The 21799-nt window shown below is 42.1% G+C and overlaps 1 protein-coding gene and 1 long non-coding RNA gene across 2 annotated transcripts; one reads left to right on the plus strand and one right to left on the minus strand.

Annotated features, from left to right (window-relative positions):
• The first annotated feature begins 36 nt into the window (after positions 1–36).
• Positions 37–3605, plus strand: LOC118391199 (non-histone chromosomal protein HMG-14-like). The gene is made up of 6 exons (XM_035782337.2): positions 37–215; positions 1777–1803; positions 1985–2014; positions 2112–2147; positions 2243–2350; positions 2657–3605. The coding sequence occupies exons 1-6, from the start codon at positions 198–200 to the stop codon at positions 2702–2704; spliced, it is 267 nt and encodes an 88-aa protein (XP_035638230.1). The 5' UTR covers positions 37–197; the 3' UTR covers positions 2705–3605.
• On the minus strand, positions 2923–6328 carry LOC127906309 (uncharacterized). Its single transcript, XR_008060858.1, has 2 exons — positions 5586–6328; positions 2923–5353 (listed from the first exon to the last, which is right to left on the minus strand). It is a non-coding gene; the product is annotated as an uncharacterized LOC127906309 (long non-coding RNA).
• Between the last annotated feature and the right edge of the window lie 15471 nt (positions 6329–21799).

Genomic DNA, 21799 nt, shown 5'->3' on the forward strand with positions numbered 1-21799 from the left:
AGGTTAGCGCTGTAATGAATTGAATAGGGGGGGTGGAATCCAATCCGGTTTGAGCTAGTTTTGTTCCAATGGAACATTAACGTCTCGCTACGCTGTAATAGAACGTACTGTTTGAATCTTATACCGAACAGTATTTTTCTTGCTCCGTTTTGGAACATTGCCCTCTTTTTTTCTTTTAACAAATACGCAAAACAGCCATGCCTAAAAGGAGCAAAGTAAGTAGAATATTTTTGTATTGATGTTGTGTCATTTGAGAGATAAAACACAATTGCATGAAATGCATTTATTTTTGCACGTACAATTGTTGAAATGTAGCCACAAATGCAAGTTGTTTTGGTCCTCTTCGCTGCAACATTGTTACACTGCTGTTGTGTGCAGTCAGGAGTTTTAAAATGTATCACTCTGTTTTGATTTGCGAAGTGGCGGGTTTTCTTCGTCTTATCTTTTCACGCTGTGATTTTACTCTTCGGAAATTAAAACTGGTGAAATACTTGGTGCTTTATATTTACCTTATCCAGTCTTGTAACATGGGGGGTTTGTCACTTTTTTTCCCATGGTGGTTGTTTAAAAATGTCATTTACTTAAAGCCAGACAAAGAGAAGTAGGGAGTTAGCCATGTCGTGAGATGGCCATTCTGCAGAAATAAAGTTGGTGACATCGATCTTTTTTTTAAGCAAATATGACTGCACTTATTGTATAAAATTTAATTTTAATGTAATTCGGTGTATCCTTTAGACATGTATCCTTCAGTGCAATATCATTCAAATAACTTAATTTGTTGGGATATGTTCAACGCTCGGTGGGCGGTATGGTATGCAGAAGACTGCTTCTAGGGTTCTTCAAAAAGGGCACAAAGTCGTGTGTCATGGCTGCCCTTGTGAGGAAGACAAACATGTACGTTTTTCTTGCTTTGCAATATCAAAATGTATAGTTACAACGTAATCTGCTTAAAAGTTGACGCATGCCACGCTACATCGTGTAGAATGTTTGCTTGTGTGATTTTTATTTTCGTGTGCCCTTCATTTTGTTGTTTGCTCGAGACAATTCTGAGTTATGCAATGGCGATTCGTCGACATCACAGCGCCGCTCTTGTTGCTGGGGATTTTAGTAGATTCTGTAACCATTGAGTCGCTGAGGATCTCGGAGAGTTCGAAATTCGAATGAATGGCGGGAACGCAGAGTAGACTGGCTGGTCTGCGAAGAGGACAGTAAATGTTGCTTGGCAAATGTCCATTTATCACGAATGAATGCGTTGGGGGGGAGGAGTCGGATTCCCCTCTGTAGCGAGTACAAGCAGCATGGAGAAAATATCAACTGCATACTCCCTGCGTCCGGTCTCCTTTCTCAAAACCCATTGGAGGAAAAGGTCAGAAGGGCTTTTTCCATCCAATGGTGTTTGAGAAGGAGACCAGGGGCACGCAATTGAGTTCTTCCCAGGGTACTAATTATTGGCAAGTTAATTGGTTCATTACTTAATGACTGAAGCACGTTGACATGTACTGTATTTGTATTAAATAGTTTATGGATGATGTAAGTGGAACAAACAAGCAGATATGACAGTGACCATAACACTGTTGCCTCCTTAGGCCCACTTGATTACACAATTTCAATTCATAGGGCTTTATTGGCATATAAGTATGTTAACATTTCCAATGCAAGTGAGGTAGATATTATACATTTCTCTAATACCAATGGCATTTAAACGGCCCCTCCAACCCACCTAACACGGTTGCCCTGCTGAGTTGTCACTAACATTCCTCTCTCCTTTTATCACAGGCAAACGCTGATGCTGAGGCAGCAGAGGTGAGTAACATATTACTCAAATAATTGTATTTGTTTATCAAGGCACTGGTTCTTAACAAGTATGTAAATGTTGAGTACAATTCCGTTGCTTTGCCACCAGGGGCCAGCATCAACCATGTTGTCAAAATCTGCTCCTGTTTTTATTAAACAATTGTTTTTTTTCTTTTGAAATATTTTGCAGCCCAAGAGGAGATCTGAGAGATTGGTAAATGTGAGTATATTACACACCTTTGTAGACACATTTCATTTGCACCCAAAAAGTGACAATTTCAGCTAAGAATCACATGCTAAAATGACTTTAATTGCAGAAACCAGCCCCTCCAAAGGCAGAGCCCAAGCCAAAGGTGAGGAAGTGCTGACATTAACCACATTGAATGTACATTTAATAGTTAATTAAGTGCAGTTAAGGACTTACGGTATTGTGTGTACATACACACAGAAGGAGAAGGCAGTACCCAAGCCCAAGAAGGCTAAGGAGGTGAAGAAGGCTGCACCTGAGGAGAAGGAGGCGCCTGCAGAGAATGGCGAGGCCAAAGCTGAGGAAGAGGTAAGGGGCTGATGGGATATGTAGGTATTTCTTCTTACAGATAAATGAAAAAACAATCCAATTGTTTTTTTAAAAATCTTTTTAACTAGGCATGTCAGTTAAGAACAATTCTTATTTTCAATGACAGTCTAGGAATAGTGGGTTAACTGCCTGTTCAGGGGCAGAATGACAGATTTTTACCTTGTCAGCTCGGATTTAAACTTGCAACCTTTCGGTTACTAGCTCTAACCACTAGGCTACCCTGCCGCCCCATGATATGGTGCTCTTTTTTTCTCTTTTTAATATACATTTTTGTTTGATTTTCAGGAACCAGCCACAGAAGAACCTGAACAGAAAGAAGATGCGGCAGAATAACATCTCTCAAACCACATCTTTTATCACTGCCCCCTATTCCTCTTTCTTGTACAATTCAGGGGAATATTTTTATTGACTTTTCTAAATGCAAGTTTTTTTAGTAGTTTGATTGTAGAAACACGTTTTTTTTATGGAACAAATACATTTGGAGACGGATTTCATCACATCCCACATTTTTACATCTCCGGAACAATTACGGTTATTGTAAATGTCAAAGGTTTTTATTTTTGCCGTGGGGTGGGAATGGGCCAGGTTGCTGCATCAAGAACATGCAAGCACGTTGTTTACAGGATCCGGTCAAAACGGAGAGCTTGCCTGAGAGACTAACATTCCATAGGCTATATGAGGGATGGTATTTGTAACCTGTATTGTGGGGATGAATTCCTCAAGGGGCAACACAGTTTTATTGTTTATAATGAGAAATGTTTTAGAATGTTGTAAGCTGTGTTCCGTATGTTAACTATTGTACTCATGCCATTTTTTTTCCCCCTTAACCATTCTGCTTAATAAACCTATTCCCTAGCACTGGAGTTCCTCCCTATCAGGCCTGTGCATTGCGTGTAATTGGTTTTGTCTCTGTTCTGTGATAGCATTGCAATAAACGTGTACAGCTGCTGTTTAAAAGGGTTTTCAAACTTTCTATATGCAGTGTGTAATGGTACATTGTAAATGGAATTCTTTGTTCTTAGCCAAGCTAATGACATAAGTGTGAAACATACTGTTGACTATGGTTCCTTTTGATGCTGAGAAACTGTACATCCACTTGAGCTGTCAAATACACAAACCAGCAATATTCATGTGGGTTTTAGGTGTCAAGTACAAGTGTACAGTTCTTGTATTCTTTGTTTATAGATGTCATGATTGGTATAAACAAACCAATAAAAATCTGGTTGTAATCGTTTGATCTTTTCTCATTGTGTGCCAAATAGACAGTGATGTGTGAATCCATACAATCATGTCAATACTACACATTTTAGATATGAGACTGACATGACAGCCAGTATCTGTCCTCTATGTGAAAAATATAAATACATTTAAAGCGCATCTGCCTCTAAAAATTATTTCTTGCTGTGGGGCTAGGGAGGGACCATCAGTAAATTGTCAATAGCTTCACATTTCAATGACAAACTGACTAAATTGTAGAAATGTATAATTAAATATTGAAAGCATTTAATGAGAACTAAAGAATGTGCAAAATGAAAATATTGTCCTCTTTACAATTTGTAATTTATTGACAGCTCACAACTAGCCCCAGAGATAGGCTATCGGGGCGGCAGGTAGCCTTGTGGTTTGAGCATAGGACTAGTAACAGAAATGTTGCAAGAACAAATCCCCGAGTTAAGGTAAAAAAATTACAAATCTGTTCTGCACCTGAATAAGGCAGTTAACTAACTGTTCCTAGCCTGTCATTGAAAATATGAATTTGTTCTTAACTGACTTGATCTGGTTAGACTGTTTCAAGTTATCGAGAAGGGTGAGTGTCTGTACTGTTTTGGCAGAGTGAATGTAGCTCGGAAATTTACATGAGAGAAATGTGAATACTATGCTATGCGGCTGTTGACCTTAGGATGTTTAGATGAGCCAAATTATTACTGAGCAATATATTTCTACCAATCAAAGTTTAGAAGATTAACAAAATGGTAAACAAAAACTAAATCAATCTTAGTTCAGAATTATAGCCTTTTTGAATTAACTTTGGAGATGGCGGCCCTGTGGAAGTCCTTCATCCAAAGGTTGTTGAATGCATGCACTGAAACGACCCGAAAAAACAAAAACAGGATATTTAATTTTTTTATTTTAGCATCTTAAAAAGGTAGAAATTGAGTTTTGCCTAATACGGCAATTCATATTATTTTGTCAATATTGGTCAAACACCATGCCCCTTGGGTTAAGCGCTTGACCCAGCTGCTGGTAAATTAGTCTATATAGCTGGGTTAAAACAACCCAGCACATTGGGTTGAGGGATTGATCAGGCAGCTGGGTAATTTAACTAATCCTTAGATTACATTCAGTGTAATCCTAATTTCAATTTTGCTTATACAGTGCCTTCGGAAAGTATTCAGACCCCTTCACTTTTTCAACATTGTTAGGTTACAGCCTTATTCTAAAATGTATTAAATAAGTGTTTGTCCTTTAATCTACACACAATAGCCCCTAATGACAAAGCAAACAGATTTGTAGGAATTTTTGCAAATGTATTAATAATAAAACACCTGAAATATCACATCTACGTAGGTGTTCAGACCCTTAACTCAGTACTTTGTTGAAGCACCTTTGGCAGCGATTACAGCCTTGAGTCTTCTTGGGTATGACGCTACAAGCTTGGCACACCTGTATTTGGGGAGTTTCTCCCATTGTTCTCTGCAGATCCTCTCAATTTACACGTCTCTCCAGAGATATTCAATCGGGTTCAAATCTTGGCTCTGGCTGGGCCACTCAAGGACATTTAGAGACTTGTCCTGAAGCCCCTCCTCGGTTGCCTTGGCTGTGTGCTTAGGGTCGTTGTTCTGTTGGAAGGTGAACCTTTGCCCCAGTCTTGAGGTCCTCAGGGCTCTGGATTAGGCTTTCATTAAGGATCTCTCTGTACTTTGCTCCGTTAATCTTTCCCTCGATCCTGACTAGTCTCCCAGTCTCTGCCATTGGAAAAACCTAGAGAGTTATAGAGTTGGTTGAGAGCGGTGTTAGTGCCAGCTTCGTTCTGTGGTGGTAAATAGACAGCTACAAATAATATAGATGAGAACTCTCTTGGTAGATAGTGTGTTCTACAGCTTATCCTAAGGTACTCTACCTCAGGCAAGCAATACCTCAAGGCTTTTTTAATATTAGACATTGCACACCAGCTGTTAATGACAAATAGACACACACCCCCACCCCGTCTTACCAGAGGTAGCATCTCTGTTCAGCCAGTTCAGGGACAATCCCGCTAGCTCAATACTGTCCATATCATCGTTCAGCAACATCTCGGTGAAACATAAGATGTTAGTTTTTTATATCCCGTTGAAAGGATAATCTTAATCGTAGGTTATCAATATTATTTTCCAATGATTGCATATTAGCAAGAAGAAAGGATGGTAAATGGAGTTTACTCGCTTGCTTACGGATTCTCAGAAGGCTGCCCGATCTGCGGCCCCTTTTCCTGCTTCTTTTCTTCATGCAAAAAATTGTGGATCTGGGCCTGTTCCAGTGAAAGCAGGATATCCTTCACTGTTCTCATGTCCAGAAGTTATTTTCAGGTCATAAGAGATGGTAGCAGTAACATTATGTACACAAGTAAAAAAATAAGTCACACAAAATGCAAAAAAACAAACAAAATAGCACAACTGAGCTCAATTTTGAGTCTATAGCAGGGTCTGAATACTTATGTAAATCTGTTTTTTATTTTTAATACATTTGCAAAAATGTCTACAAACCTGTTCTCAGTTTATCATTGTGGGGTATTGTGTGTAGATTGCTAAAGATGCTTTTTTTTTTTTAAGAATACGGCTGTAAAGTAACAAAATGTGGAAAAAGTCAACGGGCCTGAATACTTTCCAAAGGCACTGTATATTTGTGCCTTCTCTACCATCCCACCCCCTCCTTTTCTGACACAGTCAAGATACAATGCTAAATGTCAAATCATTTGCATTTCAGAACAAACATCACATCTAATGTAGAATATACAAATATATATAAAATAGCAAATGGAATCAAAGCCCGATTGTCTAAATATGTGTTATTTCACAAAATAAGATTTCATAAGATAGGACTATTTGTTAAAATTTAATTGAATTATATTTCAGAAACCAAACAGTTCAATCAGACTAAAGCCTCAGTTGAACTTGATGTGCACACTCAGATTACAATCTGAGAAAAACAACGCATGCATGTTTGAGACAGTCTGTCTTAAGTAGTATTAACACAGATCTGTCTATCAGACAGTGCCACAGCTAATCAATAGATTAGCACATTCACTGACACACTTCAGCTATTTTAGGCGACAGCACAAACACACACGAGCTGTGTTAGAATACCCATACTAAATACTACACACTTAATGAGTATATACTACACCATTAGTTCATTTTAGCATACTGTAAACCAACGGTATCCTTTCAGTTGAGTGTACAAGCGCTTCACCTGTCTACCAGAAGTTGATGCTGTTGCTATGCAACCTCTTGCTCGCATAACAAATGACTAGCTAGACATTTTACGATTTGGGGTGTGTTCGTAAATTCAATCTGGAGTGCCAGAGTGCACTCTGGGCGTTTGTAAATCCAGAGCATTGTCCGTTTGTAAATTCAGAGCGTTCCGTGTCCGGAGCGTTCAGAGTACACACTGGACGCTCTGGTTTAGGGTGTGATCCGAGGGTTCTGACCTCAGAACGGCAGTTAAGCACCCAGGCTAACTGGCGAACGTTGGCTAGCTTGCCAGCTACTCCCAGACAAAAATGAGGGAACACTTTTTTATTTCACCTTTATTTAACCAGGTAGGCTAGTTGAGAACAAGTTCTCATTTACAACTGCGATCTGGCCAAGATAAAGCAAAGCGACAAACAACACAGAGTTACACATGGAATAAACGAACCTACAGTCAATAATAATAGAAAAGTCTATATAGTGTGTGCAAATGAGGTAAGATTAGGGAGGTAAGGCAATAAATAGGCAGTAGTGGCGGAGTAATTACAATTTAGCAATTAAAACACTGGACTGATAGATGTGCAAACCTCACTCTGACCATTTTACTCACCCTATCAGAGCTGGTTAGGCTGTTTTCATGTTATCCAGAAAATTGGTGACTAACTGTGCTGCTGGCAAGCATTTAATTACGGGGTTTTTTGCCGGCGTTTACTGACACCGTCCATATTCAACGGGTGTTGAGCATTTGTAAATGTATCAGTTATTCTGTACTCTGCCACACTCAGTGGCACGTTCGTTGAAAGCATGCTCGGACCAACGTGCAGGGTGATCTGGGTTCCACATCTTTATTTAGTGAAACGCACAAAACAATAAAGCAAGAACGAAACGTGACGACAATGGAGTGCTGAACTATAACTACCCATAAACAATATCCCACAAAAGACAGGTGGAAAGATGCTACTTAAATATGATCCCCAATTAGAGACAACGATAGCCAGCTGCTTCTAATTGGGAATCATACCAAACACTAACATAGAAAACAAAACTAGAACCCCAAATTGAAAATATAAACTAGACTAACCCCCCAGTCACACCCTGACCTACTCCACAATAGAAAATAAGGACTCTCTTTGGTCAGGACGTGACACTCAGACAAGAGTGCTCTGAAATCAGAGTAGACATAATTAGAATTAGCTAATGTTAGCTAACATACTGCTGTAATGATATGCCATGCGTTTCATAAGGATAGCGTAGCTAATCAATTGTCATCCAACATAACGTGTAACCTAACTTATTTGAAAAGTCATTACTTTATTACATTGCTCAACATTTTCTTAACATTTGTCATAATTATTAAAGCAATGAATTTGTATCTGCTCTCGTTGGACTTCGGCTGCTTATTTTCTGCCATTTTCTTAAAATCTGAAAACCACTTCCATTTTCTGAAGAACTGCATAATGAGCACTTAATGCACGGATATAATGTCCACTGCTTGTATACTTTGTATTTTGGCAAATTTAATACGACATCCGGGAACTTTTGGCATACTAACTATATCTATACTATGACCAATAAGCAGACTACATTACTCAAATTACTTTACAAATAATACGGTTGGCGTGGTTAGTATAAGTATTCAAACACAGCTAAACTGTTTTGCCATACAGTAATGGTCAACATTATGGGTCGAATCAAAACACTGTTACAAGTGTAAAATGTTACGTTACTAAGGACATGGACTAATGACTCATAAAGCAATTTTCATAATCACCAAAATGTAACTTTTGTATATTAAATACATTGTTGTGATAGAATGAAAGTACCAGAATGCACTTCAGCCCAGCTTGAACAAAAAAAGTAATTATATATTAGTCATACAAATATATGAAGATTTGTGCAACAGCAGTTGAACTTAAGGCAAACAAGCACATACCGTATAGTAAAGAAAAGTGCATTAAAACAAATAAAAAGTCAATTTAACAGAGCTATGCCTTAAGAGCATATTAGCATTGGAATATGAAGGGGAAAGGGCATACCTAGTTAGTTGCACAACTGAATGCATTCAACTGAAATGTGTCTTCCGCATTTAACCCAAACCCTTCTGAATCAGAAGGTCACTCATGGCTCATATATACATTGATCTATTCATTCACAAGAACACAAACACATTTGCTTTCTCCTGTCACTACTCACACTATATACAAGAGTAGATACTTTCCCACTATTGTTCAGTGGAAAAAAGGCATGCTCACAACAGTCTTACTGAGGGGGATTCTGTTCCTGGCAGCTGATACACTGTGGTTTGTAAGAATTACCATGCTGGGGCACACAGTCTGGGAAAGTTGATATCAAACGCATAATAGGATTTGAAGCACACATCCAGTGCCTCAAGCAATGTACCTTGCTCCAATGCCTGTCCACTAACGACTAAACACCTGTGAGCCAAAATGGATAGGGTCTGGTCACCTCCGACTGGCACATGTGCTCAACCATGTTAAATAGAAATCATTACATTTTAGAATATGAGGACTTGTGCAAAGGATGGAGGCACACTGCCAATGCCATCACACAATTTATTTTGTATACCATATAGCAATTTACACATAAATAAATAAATAAATAATAGTTTGATGCCTACATCTTCCATTCTTTTGGGGCTGATGATAATCGATTCATTTACACAACAATGTCTTGGAGAGGGCAGTTATGCATAACAGATTTTGGAATGCTGTTCCTTTCATTCAAGGTTTACAAATGCTATCATCTACTCAATCTCCCTATGCCTATCCACTATTTAAACTTACAGGCTGCAAGTCAATTAAGGACTTTTTGGTTTTGGTCTCTTCGAAGCTGGGTCGGAATGTCTTCCTGCCAATCTTGTAGACTGGTGTTGGGAGGACCACTGGCAGAAGTCTTAAAACAATGTCACCTTGTGTATCTGGAGAGAAGAATGTTTTGTGAATAACTTGATTGTTTCAGGCTAAACATTTATGAGCATCTGAAGCACCACCAGCAGGGCCATTTCAAACTATACCTGCACTTCAAAGAGAAGATCTTGGGCCTGCTTCTCTCGGCCGGCGAAGCAAAGATTTTTTGTCCTTGAAGACCACGATCCAGTTTTAAGAGTATCTCCGAGCAGTCCGGGTTTAAAATGCTTCTGAGCAATCTGTAGTAAAGCAGATAATTAATTGTCCATTGCAGTTAATAATTAGTGTGGCTAAAATTTGACTCTCAATGGCCTCCTGACCTCAGTCAGGAATGTCTCTTTGATGTTTTCGGTACGATGCATCGATAATAGGGCTGCCCCTGACCCCCCAAAAAATCTTGGTCGACCGAGAGTCATCTGTTCTTCCGACCAATCGATTGGTAGAAATGTTAAAACGTATATTTTACCATATATTTAAATAAAATCAAGTATATGTAGGCTACTGAGCTTGTCTGATGCTTTAATAGTGGTGGCAGCATCATGCTGTGGGGATGTTTTTCAACGGCAGGGACTGGGAGACTAGTCAGGATCGAGGGAAAGATGAACGGAGCAAATTACAGAGAGATCCTTAATGAAAACCTGCTCCAGAGTGCTCACGACCTCAGACTGGGGCAAAGATTCACCTTTCAACAGGACAATGACCCTAACCACAAGCTCTGTTGTTGGGACAGCTTTATGTAGGACCAAACAGTTTGTGGGCACAGTTTGTCACCATTGTAGTGCAATTAATGTATTGTTTAGTGTTGTTTTGTGTAGTGGCTTTGCTGGCATACATCTAACAATTTCGGGGGGAGTTTGCCCCACCAAGATTTACATGCTAAAATCGTCCCTGCACACGCACTGCCACATACAGCCCCCAAGCGCCGCCCACTTCTATTACAAAAGTTGGATTTTTAAATCCCAAAAATTAGAGGTCTCAACTCAATTTCTTTTCTAATTTGAGAGAACCAATCAAACCCTTTTGCACAATTTACGAGTGAATATTGCATTAACTCCTTTGCAGTCCAGTGTGGTTTACAGCTTTCCCTGAGCGGTGAATCAGCCAGGCTAGCAAACAGAATCAAATTCAAGTCTTATGTTTTTGTAAAAATAATTATCCACCATGCCTGGAGTAACCAGCAGACACGGATACTCTGACTATCTCGACTTTCTTGGCCCCATTCTGTCTTGTCCAATGAGCCCCCTGGATCGCAATCTCCTTCATGTACTCTGCAACTTGATTTGCCGGACAGATGTTATCTGGGCTGCCCTATCACATTTGACTGTTGTGAGCACAAAGTACTCAATTAATTTTAAATTCCTTTTAACAATCAGTTTTCAATATACACAATAAATATTTCAACATATACCTGGCAAGACCTAGCTACTACTCAAGCTTGGTGTGTCTAGTTGTTGGGTTTAACTGCCTTGCTCATGGGCAGAACGGCAGATTTCAGTTACTGGACCCAAAACACAACCGCTAGGCTTAACCGCTAGGGGGGAGACTTCAAGGGATAGTTTCACCCACATTTCTAAATTACATACTTTGAGGGGGGAAGGATTGATAAGCCAGGGAATGCGGAAAGAGCTAAATTAATAGGGGTGGCAGTAGCTTCGAGGTTAGAAAGGCAGGCCAGGCCTCCCGAATGGCACAGTGGTCTAAGGCACTGCATCGCAGTGGTAGCTGTGCCACTAGAGATCCTGGTTCGAGTCCAGGCTCTGTCGCAGCCGACTGCGACCGGAACACCCATGGGGGGGAGCACAATTGGCCCAGCGTTGTCTAGGTTAAGCGAGCGGTTGGCCGGCAGGGATGTTTTTGTCCCATCGCGCTCTAGCGACTCCTGTGGCGGGCCGAGCGCAATGCACGCTGACACGGTCGCCAGGTGTATGGTGTATCCTCCGATACATTGGTGCGGCTGAATTCTGGGTTTACTTCTTGACGCTACCCATCCCTTAAGCGGGATCATTGTCATCAGCAACCGCTGAATAGCATAGCGCCCCAGTCAAATAATATTAATAAAAATATTCATATTCATGAAATTACAAGTGCAATATTGCAAAACACAGCTTAGGTGGATTAACAAAAGGCTGTCGTCTCAGATTTTGAAATTATGCTTTACAAGCGAAAGCAATCCAAGCGTTTGTGTAGATCGCATGATATAACATTAAGTACACTTAACATCAGGTAGCTTGGTCACGAAAAGCAGAAAAGCAATCAAATGAATTGTTTACCTTTGATGATCTTCGGATGTTTTCACTCACAAGACTCCCAGTTACACAACAAATGTTCCTTTTGTTCCATAAAGATTATTTTTATATCCAAAATACCTGCGTTTGTTTGTCGCGTTATGTTCAGAAATTCACAGGAAAGAGCGGTCACGACAACGCATACGAAAATTCCAAATAATATCCATAATGTCCACAGAAACAAGTCAAACGTTTTTTATAATCAATCAGGTTGTTTTTAAAATATATATTCAATAATATATCAACCGGGAGTGTAGGTTTTTCAATAGGACAAGGAGAAACAATGGCCGCTTTACTCTGTTGAGCAAAATTCACTCTGAGAGCCCCCACCTATCCACCTATCTTTCTCGCTCATATTTCAAAATAAAAGCATGAAACTATGTCTAAAGACTGTTGACACCTTAGGGAAGCCATAGAAAAGGGAATCTGGTTGATATCCCTTTAAATGAAAGATAGGCATGCATAGGAACAGAGAGGTTTCAAAATAAGAGGCACTTCCCGATTGGATTTTCCTCAATATCAGTTATGTTATACACAGACAATATTTTGACAGTTTTGGAAACTTTAGAGTGTTTTCTATCCTAATCTGACAATTATATGCATATTCTAGTTTCTGGGGCTGAGAAATAGGCAGTTTCAAATGGGTACGTTTTTTTGCCAAAAACGAAAATACTGCCCCCTACACGCAAAAGCTTAAGTGTCAAAAAACAGTGCGGCTTGGCTGGGTTGTGTTTCAGAGGATGCATGGCTCTCAACCTTCGCCTCTCCCGAGTCCTTACAGGAGTTGCAGCGATGAGACAGGACTAACTACCAATTGGATTACCACGAAATTGGGTAGAAAAAAAAACATGCAGGCCGATTCCAGAAAAGCAGGTCAATCTCCTTGCATTAGCGTAGCCTCTTCTGTAGCCTGTCAACTATGTGTCTGTCTATCCCTGTTATCTCCTCTCTGCACAGACCATACAAACGCTCCACACCACGTGGCCGCGGCCACCCTAATCTGGTGGTCCCAGCGCGCACGACCCACGTGGAGTTCCAGGTCTCCGGTAGCCTCTGGAACTGCCGATCTGCGGCCAACAAGGCAGAGTTCATCTCAGCCTATGCCTCCCTCCAGTCCCTCGACTTCTTGGCACTGACGGAAACATGGATCACCACAGATAACACTGCTACTCCTACTGCTCTCTCTTCGTCCGCCCACGTGTTCTCGCACACCCCGAGAGCTTCTGGTCAGTGGGGTGGTGGCACCGGGATCCTCATCTCTCCCAAGTGGTCATTCTCTCTTTCTCCCTTACCCATCTGTCTATCGCCTCCTTTGAATTTCATGCTGTCACAGTTACCAGCCCTTTCAAGCTTAACATCCTTATCATTTATCGCCCTCCAGGTCCCCTCGGAGAGTTCATCAATGAGCTTGATGTCTTGATAAGCTCCTTTCCTGAGGACGGCTCACCTCTCACAGTTCTGGGCGACTTTAACCTCCCCACGTCTACCTTTGACTCATTCCTCTCTGCCTCCTTCTTTCCACTCCTTTCCTCTTTTGACCTCACCCTCTCACCTTCCCCCCTACTCACAAGGCAGGCAATACGCTCAACCTCATCTTTACTAGATGCTGTTCTTCCACTAACCTCATTGCAACTCCTCCAAGTCTCCGACCACTACCTTGTATCCTTTTCCCTCTCGCTCTCATCCAACACTTCCCACACTGCCCCTACTCGGATGGTATCGCGCCGTCCCAACCTTCGCTCTCTCTCCCCCCGCTACTCTCTCCTCTTCCATCCTATCATCTCTTCCCTCTGCTCAAACCTTCTCCAACCTATCTCCTGATTCTGCCTCCTCAACCCTCCTCTCCTCCCTTTCTGCATCCTTTGACTCTCTATGTCCCCTATCTTCCAGGCCGGCTCGATCCTCCCCTCCCGCTCCGTGGCTCGACGACTCATTGCGAGCTCACAGAACAGGGCTCCGGGCAGCCGAGCGGAAATGGAGGAAAACTCGCCTCCCTGCGGACCTGGCATCCTTTCGCTCCCTCCTCTCTACATTTTCCTCCTCTGTCTCTGCTGCTAAAGCCACTTTCTACCACTCTAAATTCCAAGCATCTGCCTCTAACCCTAGGAAGCTCTTTGCCACCTTCTCCTCCCTCCTGAATCCTCCTCCCCCTCCTCCCTCTCTGCAGATGACTTCGTCAACCATTTTGAAAAGAAGGTCGACGACATCCGATCCTCGTTTGTTAAGTCAAACGACACCGCTGGTTCTGCTCACACTGCCCTACCCGGTGCTCTGACCTCTTTCTCCCTCTCTCTCCAGATGAAATCTCGCGTCTTGTGACGGCCGGCCGCCCAACAACCTGCCCGCTTGACCCTATCCCCTCCTCTCTTCTCCAGACCATTTCCGGAGACCTTCTCCCTTACCTCACCTCGCTCATCAACTCATCCCTGACCGCTGGCTACGTCCCTTCCGTCTTCAAGAGAGCGAGAGTTGCACCCCTTCTGAAAAAACCTACACTCGATCCCTCCGATGTCAACAACTACAGACCAGTATCCCTTCTTTCTTTTCTCTCCAAAACTCTTGAACGTGCCGTCCTTGGCCAGCTCTCCCGCTATCTCTCTCAGAATGACCTTCTTGATCCAAATCAGTCAGGTTTCAAGACTAGTCATTCAACTGAGACTGCTCTTCTCTGTATCACGGAGGCGCTCCGCACCGCTAAAGCTAACTCTCTCTCCTCTGCTCTCATCCTTCTAGACCTATCGGCTGCCTTCGATACTGTGAACCATCAGATCCTCCTCTCCACCCTCTCCGAGTTGGGCATCTCCGGCGCGGCCCACGCTTGGATTGCGTCCTACCTGACAGGTCGCTCCTACCAGGTGGCGTGGCGAGAATCTGTCTCCTCACCACGCGCTCTCACCACTGGTGTCCCCAGGGCTCTGTTCTAGGCCCTCTCCTATTCTCGCTATACACCAAGTCACTTGGCTCTGTCATAACCTCACATGGTCTCTCCTATCATTGCTATGCAGACGACACACAATTAATCTTCTCCTTTCCTCCTTCTGATGACCAGGTGGTGAATCGCATCTCTGCATGTCTGGCAGACATATCAGTGTGGATGACGGATCACCACCTCAAGCTGAACCTCGGCAAGACGGAGCTGCTCTTCCTCCCGGGAAGGACTGCCCGTTCCATGATCTCGCCATCACGGTTGACAACTCCATTGTGTCCTCCTCCCAGAGCGCTAAGAACCTTGGCGTGATCCTGGACAACACCCTGTCGTTCTCAACTAACATCAAGGCGGTGGCCCGTTCCTGTAGGTTCATGCTCTACAACATCCGCAGAGTACGACCCTGCCTCACACAGGAAGCGGCGCAGGTCCTAATCCAGGCACTTGTCATCTCCCGTCTGGATTACTGCAACTCGCTGTTGGCTGGGCTCCCTGCCTGTGCCATTAAACCCCTACAACTCATCCAGAACGCCGCAGCCCGTCTGGTGTTCAACCTTCCCAAGTTCTCTCACGTCACCCCGCTCCTCCGCTCTCTCCACTGGCTTCCAGTTGAAGCTCGCATCCGCTACAAGACCATGGTGCTTGCCTACGGAGCTGTGAGGGGAACGGCACCTCAGTACCTCCAGGCTCTGATCAGGCCCTACACCCAAACAAGGGCACTGCGTTCATCCACCTCTGGCCTGCTCGCCTCCCTACCACTGAGGAAGTACAGTTCCCGCTCAGCCCAGTCAAAACTGTTCGCTGCTCTGGCTCCCCAATGGTGGAACACACTCCCTCACGACGCCAGGACAGCGGAGTCAATCACCACCTTCCGGAGACACCTGAAACCCCACCTCTTTAAGGAATACCTAGGATAGGATAAAGTAATCCTTCTCACCCCCCTTAAAAGATTTAGATGCACTATTGTAAAGTGGCTGTTCCACTGGATGTCATAAGGTGAATGCACCAATTTGTAAGTCGCTCTGGATAAGAGCGTCTGCTAAATTACTTAAATGTAATGTAATGTAATGATTCCAGCGAGTTATCGGTTTGAACCCCTAGCTTCCTGCAGGGAGATCTGCAGCAAGTGATCCGGCAACCAGCTACAATATCTCTGTATACTACATTCTGCTGTTGTGCCCTTGAGCAAGGCACTTTATCCCTAAGTGCCCATGAGCTGCTCCCAGACGGTGATATGTGTGTTGTATGTCAGGTTGGTCAATGTGACAGAATATCTCTAATAAAGCAAGTATGGAAAAATGAATTTCTTAGTTTTACTTACCCTCAAACTTTGGAATCAAAGAGGCCAGGCTCCACTCATTCATCATATCCTTTTCAAAGCTGTCCATTGGCCTTGACCTTTGCATTTCATTACAGATATTAATTAAAATGTTAGAAACATAGTTAGTTAGCTAGTTATACTAACTTGACTACATCAAACATAAGGTAAACTCTAACGTCAGCAAACAGAATTTGCATCCATCCTCAACTTCACACGTCTGACTAAAGCTGCCACTGTCAGAAACCATTGAAAACCCGTACAGTAACACTAGCTAACTCACTCAATCATATTAGGTAGCCATATTCCTTGGGTAGTTTGTGGGTTCTTATTCTATGTTTAGTTGCCTTTAGTTTCCTGTTCTGCACTTCTCATATTAGCTTCACGTTTCATTTTGTTGTTTTGTATAGTTTGTTCAGTGTTCTTTCTGTAATTAAAGAAGTATGCACGCTTACCACGCTGCACCTTGTTCTCCTCCATACAACGTCCCTTACAGAAGAACCCACCATAATAGGACCAAGCAGCGTGAAAAGGAGGAGCAGCGTTTAATGGGGAAATGGACATGGGAGGAGATACTAGATGGAGCAGGACCCTGGACGCAGCCGGGGGAGTATCGCCGTCCTAAGGAGGAGATAGAGGCAGCGAAAGCGGAACGGCGATACTATGAGGAGAAATACCGTAGAATAGAGGAATGGCCCCAATAAAAAAAATTGGGGGGCATTGTGATGGCCATGTCAATACCTTGACATTGTTGTTGTTAAGGCATTTGGCCACAACTTTGGAAGTATGCTTGTGGTCATTGTCCATTTGAAGCCCCATTTGCGACCAAGCTTTAACTTCCTGACTGATGTCTTGAGATTTTGCTTCAACATATCCACATAATTTTTCTTCCTCATGATGCCATCTATTTTGTGAAGTGCACCAGTCCCTCCTGCAGCAAAGCAACACCACAACAGGATGCTGCCACTCCCGTGCTTCACGGTTGGGATGGTGTTCTTTGGCTTGCAAGCCTCCGCCTTTTTCCTCCAAACATAACGATGGTCATTATGGCCAAAGAGTTCTATTTTTGTTTCATCAGACCAGAGGACATTTCACCAAAAAGTACGATCTTTGTCCCCATGTGCAGTTGCAAACCGTATTCTAGCTTTTTTAATTGCAGTTTTGGAGCAGTGGCTTCTTCCTTGCTGAGCTGCCTTTCAGGATATGTCGATATAGGACTCCTTTTACTGTGGATATAGATACTTTTGTATCCGTTTCCTCCAGCATTTTCACAACGTCCTTTGCTTTTGTTCTGGGATTGATTTGCACTTTTCGCACCAAAGTACGTTCATCTCTAAGAGTCTCCTTCCTGAGTGGTATAATGACTGCGTGGTCCCATGGTGTTTGTACTATTGTTTGTACAGATGAATGTGGTACCTTCAGTTGTTTGGAAATTGCTCCCAAGGATGAACCAGACTTGTGGAGTCTACAATTTGTTTTCTGAGGTCTTGGCTGATTTCTTTTGATTTTCCCATGATGTCAAGCAAAGAGGCACTGAGTTTGAAGGTAGGCCTTGAAATACATCCACAGGTACACCTCCAATCGACTCAAATGATGTCAATTAGTCTATCAGAAGCTTCTAAAGCCATGATATAATTTTCAGGAATTTTCCAAACTGTTTAACCCTTGCAAGGCTGCTGGCCCATACAGCACTCTTTATGTGTCCTCAGAGCATGCCTAGACCAGCTGGCTGGTGTGTTTACGAACATATCACTCCCTATCCCAGTCTGTTGTCCCCACATGCTTCAAGATGGTTTCCATTGTTCTCATCAATCCACAATACCCTAATGCTCCTACCTGCCAGGTTACCGGTCGCCTCATGAGCGTCACTGTACAGCTATTTTCAGGTCTCTCCAATGATGTTAGATCTGGTTCAAGTCCCAGCTCTGGCTGGGCCACACAAGGACATTCAGAGACTTGTCCCGAAGCCACTCCTGCATTGTCTTGGCTGTGTGCTTAGGGTCGATGACCTGTTGGAAGGTGAACATTCACCCCAGTCTGAGGTCATGAGTGCTCTGGAGCAGGGTTTCATCAAGGATCTCTCTGTACTTTGCTCCGCTCATCTTTCCCTCGATCCTGACTTGTCTCCAAGTCCCTACCGCTGAAAAACATCCCCACAGCATGATGCTGCCACCACCATGCTTCACCGTAGGGATGGTGCCAGGTTTCCTCCAGATGTGACACTTGGCATTCAGGCCAAAGAGTTCAATCTTGGTTCAATCTAGGGAGTTGTTGTTCAGATATTACTGCACTGTTGGAACCAGAAGCACAAGCATTTCGCTAACATTTGCATTAACATCTGCTAACCATGTGCATTAACATCTGCTAACCATGTGTATGTGACCAATAAGATTTGATTTGATGCCAAACAGGAGGTGTAAAGAAGGGGATTTCCTTGGAAGATGGGGAAGGAGAGGAGGGTCTCAGCTGAGGTCCAAGCATTCTGATATGTTCTGGCCAGTTGTCCCTCAAACAGGCCTGTATGTGCCATCAACCAGCCTACATACAGTATTATCTGAGTGAATGAACTGTGAGGATGGCAAAGAGAGAGAGAGAGATCAATAATCACTGTTGGACATTCCATTTAAAAATGGTGTAAAACTGTTCTAGATTCAGATTGTCTCAGCACTGTATGGTACAGCAAAGTTAGAGAGATATGCAAACTTACAATCATGAGGCCAGGCATTATGCTTCTCATCAGGGTGTTGTAGGAGAAAGTAGTGTAGGACCTTGAGAGCTTCTGGATAGGGCTGAGTACCTGTACTGTGTGAATGTTCCTGTGAATGAGAGAGAGAGAGAGAGAGAGAGAGAGAGAGAGAGAGAGAGAGAGAGAGAGAGAGAGAGAGAGAGAGAGAGAATGTGGGGGGAATCAGTAATCAAGTAATATCAGACTATCCCTGTATCATTGATCATCAAACCCCTGAAAGGTGATAGGTATACATTCAGAAAAGTAGGCTGATTGCCGTAGCAATTCATGTAGTATCCTCTCCATTATACCTTTTCTACAGCTGCCTTTTCAGTAAGCAGGAAAGGAGGTTCGTGAATTATACCCATGACCAATAAAAAGGTTGATTTTAACGTAATGTATTGTCTGATGTAACTGGATGATGTTCACATTGATCTGCTCAGATGTCCTTCTCCTGTGGGCACATTCTGAACACACACACTTACACACACACAATATCAGCATTGACAGTGGCTTAACTGGATATTGTTATATTGAATGTGCAAGAAATAGCGAGGCAAAGAGCCAGATAGGTAACCATTTACAGTAACTGCAGTTCATTGTTAGCCTACTAAGTCAATAAGCACCAGCCAGACAGAAGATCCAGCAAAGTTAGCTACATAAAGTACTTTCTGCAGCAGCTACCTTTGGCCTGGCCGCTTGATCTTGTAGCAGGTTGAGGGAACGTTAACTTACTTCCACTAGCTAGCTACTACTATCTAGCATGAGGGACTAACTTACTAGCTAGCATGACTATAGCCAGTAGCAAAAGGTTGGGTAGGTTACCTTCTAAGTGTAATACTTTACAGTTACTAGTTACCTGAACAAAATTGTAATCAGTAACGTAACTTTTGGATTACCCAAACTCAGTAACGTAATCTGATTTCATTCAGTCACTCTTAGATTACATTCCCTTAAGAGGCATTAGAAGAAGACAAACATGTATGTTACCAATTGAATGACATCTATTGCCAGGACAAATCAATGTTAACGTTTACATAGCTGGCCATACATGGATGTTACATTTTACTTCATGGGTTGGTTATGTAGGCTTCTTCGAACTCATCGCTTTCTACTACATATAATAATATGATTAAATTATATATTTACATTAAAAACCAAAGTCTATCAGAATTCCAGCCTTTCTAATAGATGTTATACCCCTTGATCTTCAAGAATAGGACTTAGAAATATGGAAGTATAGATTAGCCAAATTGTTTTACCTGAGCATAACCCCAAAACTAAAGACTTATTAGCCAACCCTACTCTGTTGTTTATGATTTTGTTGTCATAGAGGACTGATTGGGCTCATTGATATGAGTTGAAAAATAAATGCTGGAATGGCTTGCTTTGAACACTACTGAAAAGTGTTATTTACATGTGTAAAATGAATGTCATGTGCTGCATTTGCTATAGGCCTATTGTTAACATTTTTGTTGGTGACACTTTGATATCTTAATATGCAGCTGTTTGAAGGGCAGATGAAACAATAACAAAATGGACACCACGCCTTTGTTTTGTTAAACAGCTGAGGGATGGGCCTGGATAAATGTAACCACTCACAGATTAATATACAGAGCTATGGACGCAAGGACTGACCATCCATGATATCAAAATTATAGTTTTAACCATGTTTACAAACAATGTAGAAAAACAAGCTTATATTTTGGATTCCCATGGAGTGTGACAGTTGATCTAAGCTCTTGAGGCATTTCAAAGTTATATTCTTCAAGAATCAATGATGTATACACTACTGTTCAGAAGTTTGGGGTCACTTAGAAATGTCCTTGTTTTTGAAAGATGTCCAGTGTCTGTGTTCTTTTGCCCATCTTAATATTTTATTTTTATTGGCCAGTCTGAGATATGGCCAGCATCCTGTAGTCACGTCTTCACTGTTGACGTTGAGACTGGTGTTTTGCGGGTACTATTTAATGAAGCTGCCAGTTGAGGACTTGTGAGGTCTCTATTTCTCAAACTAGACACTCTACTGTCCTCTTGCTCAGTTGTGCACCGGGGCTTCCCACTCCTCTTTCTAATCTGGTTACAGACAGACAGTATGTGCTGTTCTGTGAAGGGACTACACAGCGTTGTACGAGATCTTCAGTTTCTTGGCAATTTCTCGCATGGAATAGCCTTAATTTCTCAGAACAAGAATAGACTGATGAGTTTCAGAAGAAAGGTCTTTGTTTCTGGCCATTTTCAGCCTGTACTCGAACCCACAAATGCTGAAGCTCCAGATACTCAACTAGTCTAAATAAGGCCCGTTTTATTGCTTCTTTAATCAGAACAACAGTTTTCAGCTGTGCTAACATAATTTCAAAAGGGTTTTCTAATGATCAATTAGCCTTTTAAAATTATAAACTTGGATTAGCTAACACAACGTGCCATTTGAACACAGGAGAGATGGTTGCTGATATTGGGCCTCTGTACGCCTACATAGATATTCCATTAAAAAATCTGCCGTTTCCAGCTACAATAGTCATTTACAACATTAACAATGTCTACAATGTATTTCTGATCAATTCAATGTTATTTTAATGGACAAAAAATGTGATTTTCTTTAAAAAACAAGGACATTTCTAAATGACCCCAAACTTTTCAACGGTACCAGTCAAAGGTTTGGACATACCTACTCATTCAAGGGTTTTTCTTAATTTTTTACTATTTTCTACATTGTAAAATAATAGTGAAGATATCAAAACTATGAAACAACACATATGGAATCATGTAGTAACCAAAAAAGTGTTAAACAAATCTAAA

The sequence above is a fragment of the Oncorhynchus keta genome, chromosome 12 (assembly GCF_023373465.1).
Source record: "Oncorhynchus keta strain PuntledgeMale-10-30-2019 chromosome 12, Oket_V2, whole genome shotgun sequence".
Lineage (NCBI taxonomy): Eukaryota > Metazoa > Chordata > Actinopteri > Salmoniformes > Salmonidae > Oncorhynchus > Oncorhynchus keta.

Coding starts and splice junctions, on each gene's coding strand:
- LOC118391199 (XM_035782337.2), top strand. Junction 1,804..1,984: donor CTGATGCTGAGGCAGCAGAG/GTGAGTAACATA, acceptor AATATTTTGCAG/CCCAAGAGGAGATCTGAGAG. Junction 2,015..2,111: donor GATCTGAGAGATTGGTAAAT/GTGAGTATATTA, acceptor CTTTAATTGCAG/AAACCAGCCCCTCCAAAGGC.